At 43.1% G+C, this 20,578-nt stretch overlaps 1 protein-coding gene across 18 annotated transcripts in view; it reads right to left on the reverse strand.

The window, feature by feature from the left end:
* LOC117579092 (protein alan shepard) overlaps window positions 1-20,578 on the reverse strand; it is a 132,886-nt gene that overhangs the window by 41,474 nt on the left and 70,834 nt on the right. For 7 of the 18 annotated variants that reach the window (XR_004573432.1, XR_004573437.1, XR_004573435.1 and 4 more), the window contains exon 1: window positions 1,353-1,369. The exons of 4 other annotated variants lie outside the window; for them this stretch is intronic. Coding sequence is in view for 2 of the 14 variants with exons in the window: in XM_034264814.1 (XP_034120705.1) it covers window positions 1,353-1,391 (39 nt within the window). In the remaining 12 variants the exon portion in view is untranslated. Of the gene's footprint in view, window positions 1-1,352; window positions 1,392-20,578 lie in introns of those variants that run through there. 7 more of the 18 variants (XR_004573439.1, XR_004573438.1, XR_004573434.1 and 4 more) reach the window with 2 other exon arrangements.

Here is a 20,578-nt window from a genome sequence, read left to right on the forward strand (position 1 = left end):
CCACTGATGGGCGTGTCCCTTGTACTGTGCATAATTTTATGACGATAATTAATTTCATGTTCTGTAGAGTGGGAGGCATGGATCCTGCCTCTGTATACGCCTACCATGCCGCAAAGTATTTGTTTTTTGTTTCCTTCTCTCTTGGCAATGCAATGTGCGGTCTCACTTGTTCTTCCTTCTTCTGCTTCCCCTTCTCTTTCTGCTTGCTTAATCATTGTGCAAATTCTTGTTCCTTTTTTTGGCGTCATTTGCTCTTGAAAATGTTTGCGAAAATGCTGATAAAAACCCCCGCACATCCCACTAAACACCAGTATCTGTAGATACTTACAATTCCAGAGAAATTTGGCTGCTTGGGGGGGGGGGGGGGGGGGGGGGAGTGAAAGAGAAAGATAGAGCGGGACATTTCTTGGCACATTTTGCGGTTACAACTTGTCGGCTTTTTGTTCTTCTCATTTCCTGCAGCTGTCGTCAGCTGTGGGGGATGTTCCACCCCAATCCGCACCCCGCCCAAATATTTTGGGAGATTACCCCAACTCCTGCCGCCCTCTATTAACCCCTCTTTAGCGCACTCAATGCGCTGCGTTTCGACGTTTTATCTCGCAGAAAACTCCAACAATTTTGGTGTTGGCCATTTTTGCATATTTCCTTTTGAGCCACGCCCCCTGCCCTCCCCCTCTTTATATATATTGAGTTTTTATCGTTCAATGCTCATTATTTGTTGCTGCTTTTGCAGCCGCCTGCCACTGCCATGTGGCAAGTGTTGTGTGCAACTATTTGCAAAGTAATTCCATGAGTTTTGCTGTCTCGATTTTCCCTTTCTTTCCTTCCTTTTGCCTTACGTAAAGTTTTGCCCCTTTTCGATAAGAATAAGTGCGGGGTAGGGAAAAGGCAAACTTGTGGTTATTCCTCCTCGCTCCTCGCTTTTTTTTGTAGAATTTTTATTGTTATTGTATTTGCCACAACAACTGTTGCCACCACATTTGAACTTTGATGTTCTGCTGCGGTTTTCCATTTCCCCCTGCTCTTTGATTGGGATACGCTTTTCCTTTTGGCTTATTTGCATTATTTTAAGGGTACGACGGAAAGGGTAGGGCAGAGATGAAACAAAATATTTCTCTCCTTTTTGTGTATAATTTTTAATGATTTCAGTTGACCCTCAGCTCTTTTCTGAGCTTAAAAGTTGGACATAAAAAAAGGCAAAAATATAATGAGGAATTCGAATTTGGACGAGGGCTAGGAGGGGAGTGGGTGGAGTGTTGTTTTTTCACCCTATTAATGACTACATTTCGTGCTGATTAAATGCTGATTAATTTGTTTGATTTGGTTTCTATTTCCTAGTACTATTCTCTTACCCAAAAGTGCAATTCCATGGGGTTGTAAAGATGACTTACCTAAAATGAGCAGAGAAAAACGAGAAAATTGTTAGGAAATTGTGTACATTTCGGGGCGGTACAAGTAAGTAAAAGAGTCAAATTTAAATCACTTTCAATCAATATAGTGCCGAAGAATCAATTTAATCTCTCAATTGAGATCCACAGCGTCTCCGTCTGCCTTTTCTTTTGCCTACTGCCTGCTGCCTGCCACCTGTCGGTGCAAACAATTTGTACACCTCACCTGCTGTAAAGCAAAAAGGGAAAACAGCTGCCACACACAGACACAGAGGAGCACACATATGGCCATCATATGTTTACTGAAAAGAAAAGCCAGAGAGCTGCCAGAGAGATGCTTTAAATTACATCAAAGATCTACTTTACACACACACACAAAAGCAGCAAAAGAGGGAAGGAAAATCAAGAAAAGAAATCGGAAAATCTCTCTATGGCAAAGTGAAAGAAAAGCTGTGTCCGACCTCCCATTGGAAAGTGTCGCCCCAAAACACATGTCTCTCTCTCTCTCTCTGTGTGTGTGGGCGGCTGTGAAAGATGAAAAATAAATAACAATCACACAAAAATCAATATTGACAAAGCGACCTGAACAGAGGAGACAGAGGCCCTGCCCAACTGTCCGCCCGCTCCCTTCCCTCCACTGTCAAACATTCGAGTGGGCGGCCCGGCACGGCCCGTGTGCAGGCGTGGCCTTCCTCTCGAGGCGGCCATATGTTGCCTGCAGCGTGAAAAAAACTTACCCAAAGCGCACAGAAAAAAACAAGGCACAAAGTACACAAGTTTTTCCCTCTTTTCTTGCCTTTCGTTTCCCCTTTTGGATATCGAAATTTATGCAAAACTTTTTTAATCAAGTGTCAGGCCGTGGGGCAAAAATGACGGAGAAATCAAATCAAATTTCAATGGAACTTTCGCACTCAGTTCGGTTCTCTGACTTTAATGAGAGAACAGCTGTTGCACATGCCACACACACACACACAGACACACGAGAACACGCACACACACAGAGACACTCGGTTATTGGTTGCTTTTTTTTGTTGTTGCTTTATTTTCTGTGTATTTTCTGTGTTGTTTTGCCGCTTAGTCGCACGCACATTCAGCTCGAAACGTTGTCGGATGCTGACTGAAAAACGAACAGAGCCAGGACTGGGAGTCGGCTAAAAAGAGTCCGAGAGACGAGGACGCCATGATTGAAAGCCGGCTGGGTTCGGCTGGGTGGAGGGACAGCGGCTAGGGGTTGTTTGTGGGTTGGAACTGGCAGCACTGGACGCAACCTGTTGCGCAGTCCCCTGACCAGAAAAACCGAAAACCAAAGCAATCCCCCAAGCCAAATGGCTATGAAAATGTCATTGAAAAAATGGACGAGGACACACGCACACAGAAGGCAGCTAAAGAGAAGGGGCTGCAAAACGGGGTGCCAAAGAGGGGGTGGCTAGGAGCAAAAAGAGAGAAGAAGGAAGCAATACGTTGGACGTCAGAAAAGGAGCAGAGAGCGAGAGGAAAATGAAGCATCCTTTCAAACTGTCATCGGGATCAGTTCTCCATCCCGCTCCCGCTCCCGCTCCCCCTTCCCCACCCCACACTTTGTTCCGTGTTTTTCTTCACTTTGTTTTTGTGCACCGGAAATGTGGCTGACAGTCAATTAATAAACGGTTCGACACTTGGCCGCCAGAGGGCGTTGCCAGTCCATTTGCCTGACTTTCCTTTCATTTTCTTCGCTCTCCATTTTTCCTTAGTTTTTTCTTCTACTTTCTCTGTGTGTGTGTTTTTTTTTCTTCCTCTCTGTGCGTGGGTGGCATTTGCGTCATTCTTTGGTCTTGTGCCTTAGGGGCTGGGTCTCGGATTGGTTCTGCCCCTCGGGCCACTCTCTAATTAACATTTCTCCCCGCACAACTTTTCTTTTCGTTTTTTTTTTTTCATTTCGCTTTGGCATCAGTTGTTTTTTAAGGGCTTAACAGGTGCTTTCCCGCTGTTGGATTTCCTCTGTTTTGTTAGATGGTTTATCTGGCAGAGCAATGAATAGACTTTTCTGATGGATTACCCTCAAGAATTACAAGCAAAATTCGCCAAATTTCGAGTGAATTTTCAGTTGAAAATCTAAACTAATTTACATAAAGGGTTTTTAGGTTTTTTTGGGGAATGATTTATCCAAAATGTGCATATTAAATTGGATTTTTATGATGTTTTGCAGTTTGATTGATGGCTTTAAAAAGGTTTAAGAGCCTAAAACAGATGATACTAGAAGGGGGAATGGCAAAAGTAACAACAAAATGAATGCAGAAAATATTAACAAATATTAAAATGGCAAAGTAAATAAAGTTGTGAAGCGGAAAACAATTAGGAATTAAAAGAAAATATTTAAGATTTAAAATCATAATTAAAACCGTCTTCAAACACTCTTAAATTCCACAGCTTCTCCCTGCAAAATACTTTAATTCTTGGCTCTTTCTGCTCGATTTTCGCATGGCTTTGAAAAACGCATCCATCATTTCCGGTTTAGTCACGGCAACAACAGCTGCTGCTGATGCACACACACACACACACACACACACAGCACACATTTGTCACCCATTTTAATCTAATTAAGGCTCTGACTCTGTCCTCCTTGTGAATGCCTCCCACTCCGAGACTGGCAAAACATGCAAATCAAACCCACCAAAAGTTGGCCAAATTTCCGCTCCTCAGCCCTCCCCCAAACACAGTCGTTATCATTAGCCAACAATGCGGACAAAAGGCAAAAAAAGAAAACTATTCCCAAAACATATGTCAAATAATAAAATAAAAACCAATCAGCAACAGCTGCAGGGCATTAATACAGAGAGAGAGCGAGACCAAAGAAGAGACAGTGGGATTAGAGGAGGAGAGACTGGGAGTGGGGCAGTGGGAGGCAGCTTTATATGTACTTAGAGAGAAATGGAGACAAATTCGCAAATTAGTTTTGGGGCGCTTGGCAAATTAGCCAAAATCAAATTCACATTGTCAGCCACACAAAAATGCGTTCCACCAGAGCTAGAGTGGATGGAGAGAGCGAGAAAGAGAGAGAGAGATGCATACCATGAGGGGCTTTAGCTCTACAATCAACAAATGAATCCTTCAGAAGCTTCGCTGACTTTTCCTTTTTTTGTTGATTTTTTCCCCCTCTTTGTGTCGCTCTAAAGAATTTCCCACTTCCGGTTGCAACGTGGCAAGTGGAAATGGAAATGCTGGCAGAGCGCGACTAGGAAATATTTGCCAGCAGCGGCAACAGCTTTTTGTTCTCCTAAATGTCAAGGATCCAACAAATACAGATGATAACGGGCAACGAATATTTGGGTATCCTAGAAGATTGCGCCTTCTTTTTGTGTTGCAAAAGAACATAAAACTTTCTAAATACCCTGCAAGGGAAATCGAGCAGAGAAAGCAGAGAGCAAGGACAGCAGAAGCATTCAGGCAGCCATTGAGGGAATGCTGTAATTAATTATTGTGGCACACACATGCGGCATGGTCGAGCATACAAAATGGCCACTTTGTTGACAATTCTTGCGGCTGCAAGTGGTGGCGAGATGATAGCAGACGGAGGAGGGAGGAGGAGGGACAGAAGACCGTGAATTAGTATGAAAAAAAGAAAGGTTCAATGGTTGTGGGAAGTTGTTGGCGAAGTTCCACTGGGAGTTGCAAAGACACTCCGGAAAATGGACCTTGCTGCGGGGAAATGGCGAATTTGCAATGGGGAAAAAGTGCGCCATGGCAAGAGATTACTTGACAGCAGATTTTGGACTAAACTTAGGGAACTTCATTCAGTTTCGTTTCGTTATACGTTTTTAAGCGTAACTTTTAACATTTTTAACTTTTACATTAATTTCTTTTCGCGCTTTCATGTACGCAGCTTTCCTCTCTCAATCTGTTTCCGATCCCTTTTTCAATGTTAATTTCTTTACCAATTAATATTCCATTACATTCCCCATCCGAAATGACAAATTCTTGAGCTCATAAAAAAAGGTAAATCCCGAATTTCTGCTCAAAATGGAAAGCCCCTTGCCCCAAAGTATCGTCTCCTGTCACACGTATCAAAAGCGATGTCTACGGCGGAATTGGTTGCCTTCGTCTGTGCTCTCCCCCCACCCTGTGCTATATATAAATGACAAACGCAGAATGTGGATTCCCTTTCCTACTTTCCCTTACTGTATGGGCGCCAAATGCCATCAATCAAAACCAACAACAAAATACGTAAAAATAAATGCAAATAAATACCCGAAAAACAGACGGAAATGACAAAGGGAAAAAGTTCGAGAGACGAGAAAATGGGAGGGAATGGGGGAGGGCGGGCCAGAGGTGAAACGAATTGCATGACAACTGAAAGAGACTGACGACGAGCACTCGAAGGATCTACCCACGCATTCTAGAGGTAATCCATGAGAGTTCTGGGTGGAAAAGGGATGCCAAGGGACCGAAGGAATGTTGGATGGTTTACTGGAATTAAATTAAAAACGTTTAAAATGCGTGCTGCATATTTTTTTCGGCGCTGTCTGCCAGACAGACAGGGGATGACACACCAGTTTTCCCCTCTGTCTTTTCTTTTGGGGAACAACTTTTCTTTCTATATTTTTGCCGGCAACATGTGTGAGCGGGCAAAACTTCGCTGGTTCTTGAAGAGTATTATTTCATTTTGGAGGAAAAACTTAAGTAGCCACAGAGGGAGAAATAAAACGGGGAAATCTGACAGGCAAATGCGCTGCCTCTGCTGCTGCTGCTGCTGCTGCTGCTCATTAAGCCCAGGGACTGGAACGGCACACACATGTGGAGAAAGAGCTTAAGATGTCAGTTCTGAGAAGGATCCCAGAACCCCGTACAGGACTCCTCCGCAGCAGAGCTGCGAGTTAATTGAATTCTACGTAGTTTAAGTTATACGACAAAAGTCATAAACTTTCCCGTCCTCACATGCGTAAAACTCAACTCAAAGTTCTTTTGCCCCTCCTGCTTTCGGGTATTTATGCCAAGCGTGCACGCACTTTAGGGGAACGAATGGGGGAAATCCTGGGCTTCCTTTTTTAGTGTCAACTATGGGGAACCGAAAAACTGCTTGTGCCGCGGCACTTAAACTGCTTTATTATAGGCACAACAATGAAGGGGGTAAAACAACTAAAGTGATAAAGTTATGCAGAATAAAGATACATTTTAAATGAAATATATCTCAAAAGTTTGCAGAAAAGCCAGTCAAACGTTTAAGCCCGAGAATGGATGCATTTTGGTGTATTTTTTAATGGAGTTACATTAAAAAAATGAAACTCACTGAAATTTCACTTAAGTAAATACGTTTTCCTGCAAGTCAAAGAAGTTTACAAAAGAAATAACCCAAAAAGTTAATAAATATGACGCCACAAGAGAAGCTCCCTTCCTTCCTTTCATCGTCTTTTCCATGAAACCGTTTGTGTTTTTATCACCTCTCATTATTTCCCATTGAATTGTACTTTCCTTACATGATTCTTCGCAAAAAAAAGGTTCCCTTCTGTAGATAGAAACACAGATAGAAAATGAAAAAAAAAGGAAAATAAATATAAATAAAACTTTGGGATGTGTTTGGTTTGTTTTGGGAAGGAGTTTTCTTGTGTTATGACTGCATATGACTTACACACACCCAAAAGGGACCCAAGGGAACCCATAGAGCGCAGGGGAAGATGGAGCAAAAGTCAGTGAGGAGGAAGTATTTTCGCTACAAGCTATTCTTAGTCACTCACTATTCTTATGCTCTAGTCCCTTTTTTTGGTGTGCTGCTTCTACTCTCTTCTTGCATCCCTGTGAAAGACAGGCCACAGCCCACAGCCCACAGCCCACGACTTAATAACACTTTAAATTACTTTCATTTCCGTTTTTGTTATTCCAAGCGCGTCGTCACGGCAGCTGGAGTGGAGGCGGCAAACCCTCTCTGCTCCCTGCAGCATTTTCATTTTCGCCATCTTTTGAGAGGCATTCCTTGGCTCTGGCTCTTGAGGCGTTTGCTTATTCTTAATTAAGTTCCCTTCACTGCGAGGAAGCAGTGGAATTGCAATAAAAGCAGAGAATCTAATAACTTTAAAGAGTTTTTAGAGATATTTACACCATAAATAGGGCGGGGAAACTTTAAGAAAAATACATTTTAAGACATGAAATAAGACTACAGTTGTACAGGATCCAAAATAACTGCCTATCGAATGGAATATCCATAGCCAGAATTAAGTAAATAAGTTCATATTAAACTTTATCTCTCTACCAGCGGGGCTTAGCACTTTTTAATAGTAGATTTTAGTGCACGTGAATGGACATGAAGAGAGAGAAAGAGAAACTTCACGCATTTCCTTAATTGAATTATAAAATTAAAGTCCTAATTGAATTACCTTTCAATATCACATTTAATCCTCTCGAATTGTCAGAGTGTCGCAACTTAAACTCTCTTTTACTCTCTTTATTTCACACACTTTCTTCCCTTGCATTCCGAAACAAAGAGAGAGAAATGCGACGCCTGCGCCCGAAGCAAAAATGCCGCCCAAGTCAGCGTTCCACGTCAACGTCAGCGTCAGCGTTGGCAGCGCAGCTTGCTTCAGCAGCGCCATGTTTTATATGCATCTCCCTCTCTCTCGCTCTGTCTCTCTTTGGCTCGTTCTTTCTCTCTGTTACTCCTGTCTGAGTGTGGCATTTGCTGTTGCTTTTTGTGCACACACAAGAAATTTTCGAGGTTAACACGCCGGCAATTAATTTTGTGCATCCGAAATGCACTCGAAATTCAATTTACGCAGCCATAAAAAACAGAAACCCTTCCCCACAGCAACCAGGCAAGCAGTGCAAAGCAGTGTAAAGCAGTGCGTGGGTGGCTGAGAAGAGAGAATAGAGGCAGCGATTGGCAGATTGCATTTTTAAATCCGCTTAAAGGAGTGTAGAGCGAGGGGAGTACTGGGGCAAAGGAGTCCGAAGAGCTATCCTTCAGTGTTGGTCAGCCAATTAAAAAATATGAACGCACAACAGGATTAAAAGCCGAGAAGGGGGACTGGGGGCGGTGGTAAAGCTGCATGGAAACTGAATGTGGGAGGCAAGATGGGAGTTGGTAGTCAGCGAGCGAAAACTTCTCTTGCTTCTCGCCATTCACATGCCACAAGTTTCCTTTTGCAGCACAGCGAAAGACAGAGCTAGCGGACGCAGAGCAGGACAGGGAGGGTGACTGGCCAGTGTGGCCAGCTGGGGAAAATGCCAAAAGGAAGAGCTGGAGCAGCAGCAGCACAAACTGCAATACAGCGACATAAATAGATTTAAGCGCCGCAGGGATTTATATTTTCTTATTGGACTTTTATTTTTCTTTTCGAGCAAAAGTTTAGAAATTACCCCCCCACTGCCCACGACCCGAATGTAATTGAAAAGTTTTCACTGCAAAGTACATGGACTGGAGAGGGAAGGGAGTTTCTGCATATATTTATGGGCGGCCAACATGGAGGATTTGTGCGAAACAGCCAATATATACTTTTAGTTTTATATATACAGAGGAATATACGCAGCCATCTGTGTATGTGTACAATCTCCAACAAATGTCTAAATGCAATGGTTAAACTTTTCAGTTGACAAAACAGGAAGTGGCCCCCCAAAGGGTTGAAGGGTACGATGGGGTTTCTGAAGTTTCTTTGATGATAGATAGAAGGATTTATAGGTTTATGGTTTCTCAAGTTCTCTCTCTCTGTGCCAATTGCAATTTGCATGAGAATTGCTGCTGTCTTGGCATGCGGCATGTGGAAGAGAAGAAGTGTGGCAGCGGTGCGGGATTGCAACTAAAATGAATTTCAAATTGAAACAGAATAGGGTCAGTGTGTGCGCCTACATGCAGGGAAAAGAGGTACGAAAAACATAGAAAAAGTAGTGGATACCCCAGGGAGAAGCGTGTGAGAAACGAGTGAGTATACTACACTGGCAACAGCTGAGATTACGGCTCTACTTTTGCTGAAACGGAGAACCAGAATCCAGCTCCAAGAAGAGAGCATCCTCTACGATGTGCAAAATGTACTATGAGATAGAATAATTGTGTTAAATTTGCATGGAGACACCCATCTATTTTCGATTACCAAATGATTTTCGAGAGTAAAACAAGAGCAAGAAAATGCTCATTAATTTTTGCAAACCAACACCAAGTCTCATTAAAAAGTACTCAAATGGAATGGGTTCCATGGGTAGTCTCTGCTGAACAACTGAGGCAATGGAAATAGTAATTATGGAATGAAACATCAAGCAAAATGCACACATAATCTGCTGCTGCTGCCTGGCTTAAGCTGCAAAACTAAAACTAAAACCCCCCAAAAGCAGCGGGACAAATAAGAGGCGTGGCATGGCATGGCAGCAGGCCTGACAAGCAAAATAATTTGATGTAAATGCTAACTAAACACCCAAGCACACACACACACTAAAGCAAACAAACAATTTGCACACACACACACACGCATGTGTGAGTTTTGGTCGAGTGAAACTTTAGTTTTCGGTTATTTGCTTAGCTTTCCTCCCCTCTCAGGCACCCTCTTGGCCATGGCTATCGCTTGCAGCTGTTAACTTTGATTTATGCCATTTTGTAGGGTGCTAAAACAATGAGGCATGGCGGCATGGTGGCATGGCGGCAGGGGAAAGCATTATAGTGGGTGGCACAATGGTTGGGTTCGGCTTGGAGGTTGCTATGCAACAATTTAATTGCCAAAATGACTGTTTATTGATTTATGTGGAAAAATGCAGATTAATGTCATTTTGTAGCCGACTGCGAAAAAGCCCTTTCTCTTTCACAAATGTACAAAATATTTACAGCCCCCATCCCGGATTTGTCTTTTTGTTATTGAATGAATGAAAATGAATGCAAATTTCATGGCTGCAAAATGTGGGAAATTTTCGCATGTACAATTTCATAACTGTAAATCAAATGCCCAAACAAACAAACACATATTTCGGTGTGTGTATTTGTTCATTCCGTGGAGAGATATTCGCAATAATTTTGATCTATTTATTTTGGGAACAGCAGCACAAATGGCAGCACAAAATCCATCCACAAGGCCACTCGAAAACCCACTTAATTATGGCCTGATTATATTAGATATGTACACATTGGCGTATCATATCTATGGGGTGTGCGGGCCACACCCAATTTTAGCATTTGCAAACTGCCCTTAATTAATTAAGAATTAAAAACAAAATGGCACATGCTGCAGATACAAATGTATCCATCTATTTATTATATATATATTTTATGCGGTCGATTTACTCGATTTAATTTTTATATTTTCCCTCCTCTTTTTTTTGTTGGTCTTTTTGTGTCCATTTTGCTGTAAATAAATTTAGTTTTGTCGCAAAACTTTATGATAAATCACTGCAACAGAAAGTTACTTGTGCGCCCAAAGCTGCAACAAGGGCCACGCCCCACCACGTCCCACCACGCAGGGAGCAGTCGGCTACCCACGCAACCCCAAAGTGCAGCAGCAGCAACAACAAAAAACGGAACTCAACTTTGTTCGTCCCAACGATTGTTGTTTGCTGGAAGCGTCCAAATTGCACAGTGATACGAGCGTGTGGGCAAAATCAGTTTTCAATTTACTGACTATGATTTATGGTTGCATTTGGGAATAATTTGGCATTATTTATCAGTGATTTTTGCTTTAAAATAACCTTATTTTATCTATTTAAATGATTTATTTTGATTTTATTTGGTATTATTTGTATTGCTCTTTTATATGCCCATAATTTCCATTACCGCAAGAACTATTTTATGCTGGCCCCACTGTATGCAAAATCTCAAGGGTGGCAGCCAGGGTGTAAGGGTCCAACCACACACAGACAATGTACGAACAAGGAAGAGCGTGTCCCGGGCAGCCACGTACCAGCAGCACCCTCCTCTCCACACCTTTGGAGCGGTGCGGGGAGTGGGAGCACGACTCCAGGGCATATCCATCCCAGCCCCACGCCCAACTAAACAGATTTGTGATGGCGCGGCGTCGCATGAATAATTTGCCAAATTAATAAATAATCACGGATTTTCTGGTTTGTTAGCTTTACTTTTTTTTGCGCCCCGCGCTGTTGCGGCGGTCGGCTCCTAATTCAAATGCTAAGCGCCATGAATTTTGCTCCCCAATGAGCACAAATTGGTCCGACGGCCATGTGAATATTGTGGGAATATTTCTCGCTCTCTGGCTCTGGGCCCTATGTCCGCGTGTTGCCACGGACATCATTTTTGTTGCTGTTGCTGGTTGTAGGCATGGAATTGATCAGCCACGCATAAAGCTCCTGCCTGGCTGCCACATCTAATGGATTGTCTGATATTCCTGTCCCACCTGCGCCTTCCCATAGGGAATTGTTCAGTTCTGGTAATCAAATTGAATTTACATGCGCGATGCGAGATTTGTATGCTGCCAAAAACAATTGCAAATTAAATATAAATGGACTATCCCCAGAGGGAGAGCGAAATCGAAATGTGGCGTGTGTAATGTGCTTTTTGGGCTGGAAAAAGATTTGGAGTTACGTTTTTGGAATTTGGATTTATATTTGCATTGATTTTAATGGCACTATATTTGCACTGCTTTTGCACAGCCTCATGGAATGGTTAGTGTACTGGGAGTACTATTTTCCATGCTCTTTACTCAAAGTTTTCTAACCCGCTTTATCCTTGAAAATTGCGTTTTTTTTTGTATTTCTGTAAGCGCAACTGATGCGCTCGCAGAAACAATTAAAAAAGTATCTGTTTGAATGGAGTTTCGGAATTTGTAACAAATTAACTTACCAAATGCACAAACAGAACAAACACCTTCCTCTCCCGCCATTTAATTCCCTTTTCCGTTTCCCCAGTGGATGTAAAAATTGCATTCCATTTCCATTTCATTTAATGCCATTTTCGCAGCCTCTCGCATCTCTCTCTCTCTCTCTCGACATTCTCTGCTGCGTTTTTCACTCGATGGCTTCAATTAAAATGGCAATTAAGAAATTTTTACTTCCGTAACAGAAACTTTACACTCACACACACACACACACACGCATCCATTACACACACGCTCAAATACGTATGCACTCTGGCATATTAACGGAAATTAATTTCAGTGTTTTTTTCCCATCCTTCAACCCCGCTCCAGCCAGCAGCTCTCATGCCATTTTTTCCACTCATGTTCTCGTTCCTGTTCTTAGTTTTTCTTTCCCTTTTTGTGTGTGTTTCTATAACAATGCTCTCTACTCTCATGGCTCAGCGTTTTTCCTTTTCGAATTTTCATATACGTATTTCTCTTTTTGCAGCCGATGTTCATTTCCTTGTGAATGCACAACACAGCGGATAAATGGGAATGCGAGGGAATCGCAATGGAAATATGAAAATGGAAGGCAGGCCAAAGTCAAAGTGAAAGCGGGGTAGAGAGAGAGAGAGTTTTTCTGTCTGTGTATTGAATGCATCATCATATGCCTGAATGAATGAATGAATGAATGATTGAGGGGCTCCTCTGCCCCAGGCTCTGAATTTTCATTGTTTATTCCAGCTAAATAATAGTTTCCGATGATGATTCCAGGAATATCAATGTTTGATATCATGTGTTGTGGTCCTGTAATTATCCTGCTCGTTATTATATTTGTGCACTTAACCAGCTCTAACTACCGCTAGTTTAACAACTAGTCAATTAATTATTAAACACTGCACCTAAACTGGTAATCGAATGGGCAGCCAGGCAGGCGGCAATTTCTTGGTAAAAGCAACGACCCTAAGGCCATGCAGGCAGCCCCTGGAGTAGCCTTGGGGCAGGTCCTTAGGCCATTGAAACTTTAAAGTATGCAATGGGAGGGGAGTTCCCGCTTTGATTTATAATTCCTGGAAAAACATTTAAAGCACATTTTATTTGATTTGAACTGAGGCTTTGACAAAGGGGCACAGCTCCATGGGCAAGCATTAGGCAAGGGTCAGCAGCACTTTAAGGGGCAAGCCTTTGGTACTCCATTGCGCTGCTTAACCCTCTGTTGAGTCTCATTTTATAGCTCCTATACCTGCCTCTTGACTCCCATTTTATGCCCCCCTGGCAGGGACCCCTTTTGACTGCTCTTTGCCACCCGCTTCGAGCCGAGCAATGTTCATGTCTAGAAATGCAAATTGCAGACAATCAATGACCACAACAACAACGAGAACAAGCGGGTGGGAGGAGTGTGTGTGTGTGCGTGCGTTGTGCTGACCCTCTTCAATAGCCAGGCAACCATACGAGTCCTTCAGGCCGTGCACCCACTAAAGGTTGCTCCCTGCAGCGCTGCCACTCCACTCCACTCCACGCCCTCCCTCACCCACCCCCACACCGTCCTTCAATCAGGTGTTGAGGCAGTGTAATTTATGCTTCGTCTGCTTCAATTGTTTTGTTGTTAGCCCCCCCCCTCCACAATCCACCCTCTAGGATCAGGGCTAGGACCCGTAGCTGAGCAGCAATATTCAAACGCAATCTCCAGCTTGTCTGGCAAATTAAAGTCCTTGGGAATGGAATTCCAAGTCTGGCAAATAATTAATGTGCAACAAACATTGAGAGCAGGAGGAAGCGAGTGGCAGCTTGGCACTTTGCGGTGCCACTTGATTCGGTTTGCGTAATGCAACAAAGATGCATCCAACTTAATTAGCAACCAAAGGAGTACCGAAGAGCGCCCTGTCCCAGTATCAGTTTCCTTTCTCCTTTGGTCATGTTTTGAGGTTTCTTTGGTTGCCATCTCCAAAATCTCTCCCTGTGTGTGTGTGTGTGTGTGTGTGTCAACCACCTACACACCTCGCATGTGGCATGTATTAAGGCTCTTTTGTGGCAGGAGACAAAGACAGAACCTGACAGGCAGGCCAAACGGCATGGGCAAAAAGCAATTAGTAAAAATCTCCAAAAATCTCTTCTCTCTCTCTCTCTCGGGGCAATTTCTCACGTAAGTCAAGGTCGCACCTTGATTATTTCTAGAGGCTCCTGCGTCTATGAAATATTCAAAAAGGTCAAACAAACATCTTCCGCAATCTCTTCTCCACTCTGAAGTATTTTGTACGTTAGTTTTCAGCGCAGGAAAAGCTTTAATCTGTTGCCGGGCAAGAAGAACTTTTGTAATAACTCTTCAGGGGTAACTGTCGGGCAGGGGGGGGGGGGGAGATTGTGGTAGCAACCATAAAATATTGTTTTTACTCTCCTCTGTGAACCCCCCACAGCAGCGCTTTCGTTGTGGTATAAAAACAAAATTAACGCAATGCATCGATGTCCGCGATGGGTGGGGGAGCAACAGAGAGAGAGTCCAAGTCCCGCAGTTCAGCGGTAAAGTCCGAGTGCACGAGGCTATCAGACGCGGGGGGAACGGAGGGGAACGGGCGCGAAAACCGCGTAATAATAAAATATGATACGAAAACCTTGTAAAGCGACTTTCAGACAATTTATAACAGCAGCAGGAAGAGTGCAGCAGCAGCAGAAGGAGCCACAGCAACAGCAAAACTTTGTACGTAGGAGGGAAGGAAGGAATGGCTGGCGATAGGATGGAGGACGTGTACGGCGGGACCCTCCTCTCGTTGTATGGCATTCGATTAAAGTTGGGGCGCCGAAAGAGCAAAAACAACGGCGTAACAATATTGGATTTGCCACATCCAATAACAGTAAAAAAATAAAGGGATGCGACCAGTCCTGCTGCTTGCTGCTGGCATACAGTGGGTGCCAAGGGTATACGTATCTACGCTTTTTGGGGTTTTAGCAAGATTAACAACACCCAAAATAAATACAAAGCAGAAAGCGTGATAATTTAACGATAAATTTGGGTTCAAGTGAAACAAAACAAAAAAAGAATAGCTAAAAAACAAACACAAATTCGATTTGTGTGTTTAAAAATATTTGCCGAAAGGATCGCTGCCTTTTTGATTCATTTGTTGCTACAAATATTTCGTTAACTAACCCACAAAAATAACTGGGGAACACAACCATTATCGATCGAATGCTGCTGCTGGTCTAACTGCCACATTTTTGCCCACTTTCGGCCCACTCGAATGCATTTGCAATCCAATTTATTGCTCCACGAATGTGCAACCAGCTGAGGCAGCAGCAACAACAACAACAACAACAACATGCAGGCGAGAACAATCAACAAGGAAGAGGCAGGGAGGAGGCAGCAGTCAGCAGAGTGGCAGGAAGCATTGCTGCAGCAACAGGAAGACCCAAGTGGATAATATTACACACCAAACTGAACGGTGCACCAGGAAGACGATGAGAATAACGATGGATGAGGATGCAGGCAGACCGTAGGCGGGTTTGTTGCTGGGCTAAGCATTTTTTTTTTGGGGTCAGCTGTAGGCGTTGAAGGAAGTGCCATCCACAACCGCGCTGCGCGGGCTTTCATTTCAATCTTTTCCTCTCTGTTTTTCCTCCTGCTGCTTTTTTTTTTGCATTGAAATATTACGCCAGAGTTGGGTGTGCACTTTGAACTTCCCACCCACACGCAAAAACGAGGGAGAAAGCGAGAGAGCGTGGGCTAGTGCGGCAAAATGTCAAGTGTCAGTGACGATGAGAGGATGAACAGTTTTTTGCGGGCCGCCACCAAATGCCAGGATGCGTGGCACGTGCGGTAGCTACACAGCAGCGGCAGCGGCAGCAACAGTCCGTGCTCCGTGCTCCGTGCTCCGTGCCACAGCCTCCAGTAAGAGCCTCCCACAGCTTTTGGCTGTCACTTGCAGTTAAGTTTCATAATTTGGTAGCAGCAGCAGCAAGGCTCCTGCCTCATTGCATTAGCCGCAGGCAGATGTTGTGGCAGCTGCAGCAAATTTGTTGCCTGGCCACACGAGACAGTTTTAAGCTTTAAGAAGCCTGCCGCGATTCAGGATAAATACAATTTGTGTGTTGCTAAACGGTAAACGTGAGGGGAAAACATGTAAAACCATTGACGGAAAATAATATTTGACAGCAGGATTTCATGCAAGAATTTTCCTCTTAAAAATTTAAATAAATTCGCTATTTCTTATAGCAAATTTGTAACAATAAAATGTAGTACGATCTTCGCTTCATAGTTCCGCCCAAGAGGTATCCCCAAAGTCTGACCTTTCTGTTTGCTTTTCTTTTGGCTTGTTGAACACTGGCCAAGGGTCAAAGCCGCATGTTTTTGGTTGCTTGCCATTTAAGCCTGGGTTCAGGCGGTAGACACAGTTTTGCTCTCTGTCTCTCTCTCTCTCTCTCTCTGTGATCTCCTTTGTTCGTTCTGCTGCTTATTTGCATTGTCCGCTCGTTCGTGTCCGCTGCTCTCTGTGCACTTTGTCACTTTTGTTTTAACGCTTACGCTTTATTGAGTTAATCGCTTTATGTCCCGTTATTTTCCCCAGGGCACCCTCACCGTTTCTACCCCACTGATCCCAGTTTCCTTCCCTTCCCCATTCACCACTACTTTTTTTCCCCCATCCGTTCCTTTGGCCACTATTTGCCTTTCTGCACTTTTGCCAGCTCAACACTTTTAATTAAACCAGCAGCCAGGCGATAGTTGTCTCTCTCTCTCTCTCTCTTTTTGTCTTTCTTCCCCTCTCTCTTCATCCACCTGCATTGCTTTTTCAGCTGCTTTTTCCTGCACTCCTTCTACCCCTCTTTAAGCTTTGTCTTTTTTGCGACTGGTCCTTTTGGGGCAAATAAAGTTTAATGTGTTTTTATTGATTCCATCAACGTGTGGGTGTCGCGCGCTCTCTCTCTTCACACTTCTCTTTCCCACTGTGGTCACTCTATAAATATATCACCCTCTCTTTCTCCCTCTCTCCCTGTGTTTACTTAACCCTTTGCTGGCCAGCTGGAATTTTGATTGAGCATGTTTGTTGATTTATGTGTCCGCCAGTTGTGGAATTTATGGTGCGGTCGCTCAAAGGAGAGCGAAAAAAAAGAACTCGCACAAAAAAGTCCACAAATTTAAATAATGCTCACAAAATAGTTGTAAATAAGCCAGTAGAAAATGTGTAAAATGATCAAAAAGGAATGTTCTTAATTTTTGTGTGTGGCAAAAGTTCAGGAAGTTTTTCAACAGAAAAAGCGCTCAATTGAGAGGAAAAAGTAATGAAAAAAGTGGTAAAAGAATTGTTTAAAAAATTATGAATATTATTGGTCGATTTGGGTTTGATTTAAAGATAAATAGGAACAAATAAATTATGGTTTATCCACAGGTAGACATTCAATTAAGTTTACTGAGAAACAATAAAAAGAGCAGCTAAAGATGGGTGATTTCTGATTGATTATATCTGAATATTATGTTGCCTGCATTAAATTAACATTTTCTTCAATATTTTCTTGTACTTAAATATTCCTAGATTGCCTTAAGAACTGTTTCTCTTTCAAACTTTATTCCAAAGAATTAACTATAAATATCCCTAAACAAAATAAAAATCAAAAACTCTCTTTCTCCGACTCTTTTTTAGCTCATACTCTCTCCTAACTCTCTTTTGAAGCGAAAGCTTTTGAATTTCCAAACAGGAATGGAGTTGAGTTGAGGCCACATTATGTTGCATTTAGCAGGGGCGACACATTTGCATAACACTCACACGACCCGTGAGGATTTCAAGGAGACGAAGAGACAGAGAAGAGAGAGGTGGCAGTGAGGGATGGCCATGGAATATGTAAATAATATTTCAACAATAATTGCTTTTGAAACTGAAGTGCCCAAGCAAACGTCCAACTGTCTTAACCCGCCCCGCCCCGCCCCGCCGCATCGCCACCCACAAACTCAACCCCTGGCCAAGGCCACATAAATTCAATTTTCTCATGAGATACGAGAGAGAGAGAGAGAGAGAGTAGCACTTGCTGCTGCTGCTCTGCTGCTTCTGCTTTTGGCAGCTAGAAATAATTAAAATTTAAAACGGAATAAAATGCACAAGAATAATAATAACATTTACATTTACATTTATGCGTTTCTATCTGCCATTCCACCCGCACCCACTTGGCTTTTCTTTAGCTTAACGAAATACAATAAAAATTCAACAAGTTGAAAGGAAAACGCAGCCGCAGCAGGAGCTGCAGCAAGGAAAGGCAAAACGCAGCGGCAAAATGCTCTCAAGTGTGCCTCGTCCCAGGAGTCCAAGACAGAGAGTCCGTGCAGGGGCCTGAATAAACATAAACTTGTTTAAAATTAAACTAATGTTTATAGTTATGGCAAAACTATCTAGTGGATGTGCCGAGCAGGAAGCGAGTCCTGCCCAAGAGACTGGAACCAAAGGGGAGTGAGAGAAAGACTCAAAACGGAAATGTAACTTGAACATTGAATTGCAATGCAAGAAAATTGCAGCTCCTTGTTCGTGGCAGGGACATAGCGATTGAAATGATGATGTCTTCCCCACTACCAACCCACCCAGCCCAGTCAAGAAAACTCTTCTCCCATTTCTCCAAGGACATTTCTGCGTTGGATGATTATATAATCTCTTGTGTACTCAGGCATTTTCCAAAACGCATTTCCACTCCAGAGAAGTCCACTTGGACTCTCGCTTGAACATTGCCCAAAGACAATTGGAATTGGATTTTGTGAGAAATATGAATCAAGGATTGGGATGGATATACACTTGTGAATGTATCTCTAAGAAACAAAAGTGGGAAAGAAAGATTGAGGTGGGAAGAAGGCTTTGGGATTTACATATCTCGGGGATTTATATTATTCCTTATAAACTTTAACTATGTTCCCAAAGTTTTTTTCTTCAATTAATCATAAAATGATGTTGCATATTTTTCTTCTAATAAATGACATAATAATGGCATTATTTTCCCCAATTGTAGCTGCCAAATTTGCATATTTTTGGATCATTTTTCTCGTCTTTAGAAAATCTTAAAAATATAATTACTCGCTCACTTTTCTCCACTCCTCCAGGCACTAATTCTCAAGAAATCACCTCAGTTTTGGACCAAGTCCTAGTCTTATCTTGAAACTGTTTTCGGGCACACTTGACAAAGTTTGACTTGACTCAAAGCTAGGCAAAACAACCCCCCCTAGAAGAAAACAAAAACTAATTATAATTAAAACAAATTTCAGTTTTGTTTAGTGTTTTTTGTTGTGTTCAAGTGGAACAATTTTGGGGGAAAACAGAAAGCAAATGCCGCCATAGCCATAGCCGTGAGGCTAACGACACTCAAATCAAAAGCGATAATCTATGACCCCTTGGGCCAGACGACGACGACGACAGCAGAGGAAGGAAAACCTTTCATAAAAATACGATAGTGAGAGAGGGGGGTGGTGGAAAACACGAAATAAGTAGCCGCACTTTATATTTATGAGCAACATTCGCATGCAGCTTTAATGGCCATCGAACTGGAACTGGAACTGGACATCAGCGGCAGCACAGGACCAAAGCGAGAGAGAGGCAAAAGCAGAGGCAGAGGCAGTGGCAGCGAACGGATACGATGGACGACGACGCCCACAAAAAAAATACATTTCCTTTTTGGATTATTTAACTGCCATTCGAGGACGCGAACGCGGACCGACAACATTGAATGAATGAATGAATGGCGGCTTGATAGTAGTGGGCAAAAGGGAACGGAAAGCGGGAGGGGGCAGCGGTTAGTGGGGGACACAGGCAGAAAATAGAAATAAAAGTAAGAGAGGTAAGCGAAAAGCCAGAGCCAAAGCCAAAGCCAGAGCGAAAGCAAACGACGACCCGCAGGCCATGAAAATCTCTCTCCTCAAACTTCCCGAAAATAAAATAAAGAAAAGAAAAGGCAAAGACGAAAATCGACAAGAGGTTTTCCACACCACCTGAGGGGGGAATATTCTCTTACTGGTTATTTATTTGCTCGTTTATTTTCAGCACTTTTTCGGCGCATTTATTAGAAGTTGTTTTGCCTCCAGGCACACCCCCCACACACACATCCAAACACACACAAAGGGGTTGGCTGAGCAAGTTTTTTTTGCAGCAAGAATTTTGCGTATTTTACAGACAGACAGCTTGCCATCGAATTGAAAATCATTTGTAAATCAAATTGAAAATTCTGCCAAAAGAGATAGCTCTGAAGAGTCCTTAAGGCTGCTGCTGCTGCTGCTGCTCCTGCTGCTGGTTGGTAAATTTGTCAAAAGCAGCGAACATCATTCGTCATGATGCCGATACCGCGAGGATGCCAGGCAGCAGGCGAGGGAGCAGCCAGCAGATTATATTTGAACAGCAGTGAACTTTTGAGCCCTGGCCTCGGTCTCGGCTTTCGGCTGTGGCTCTGGCTTTGTGTCACAGTGCCTGCAGGGTGCTGCGTGGGCAGTGCGGCGTGTAGTGGCGTTCT

The sequence above is a fragment of the Drosophila guanche genome, unplaced genomic scaffold, assembly GCF_900245975.1.
Source record: "Drosophila guanche unplaced genomic scaffold, DGUA_6, whole genome shotgun sequence".
Classification (NCBI taxonomy): Eukaryota; Metazoa; Arthropoda; class Insecta; order Diptera; family Drosophilidae; genus Drosophila; species Drosophila guanche.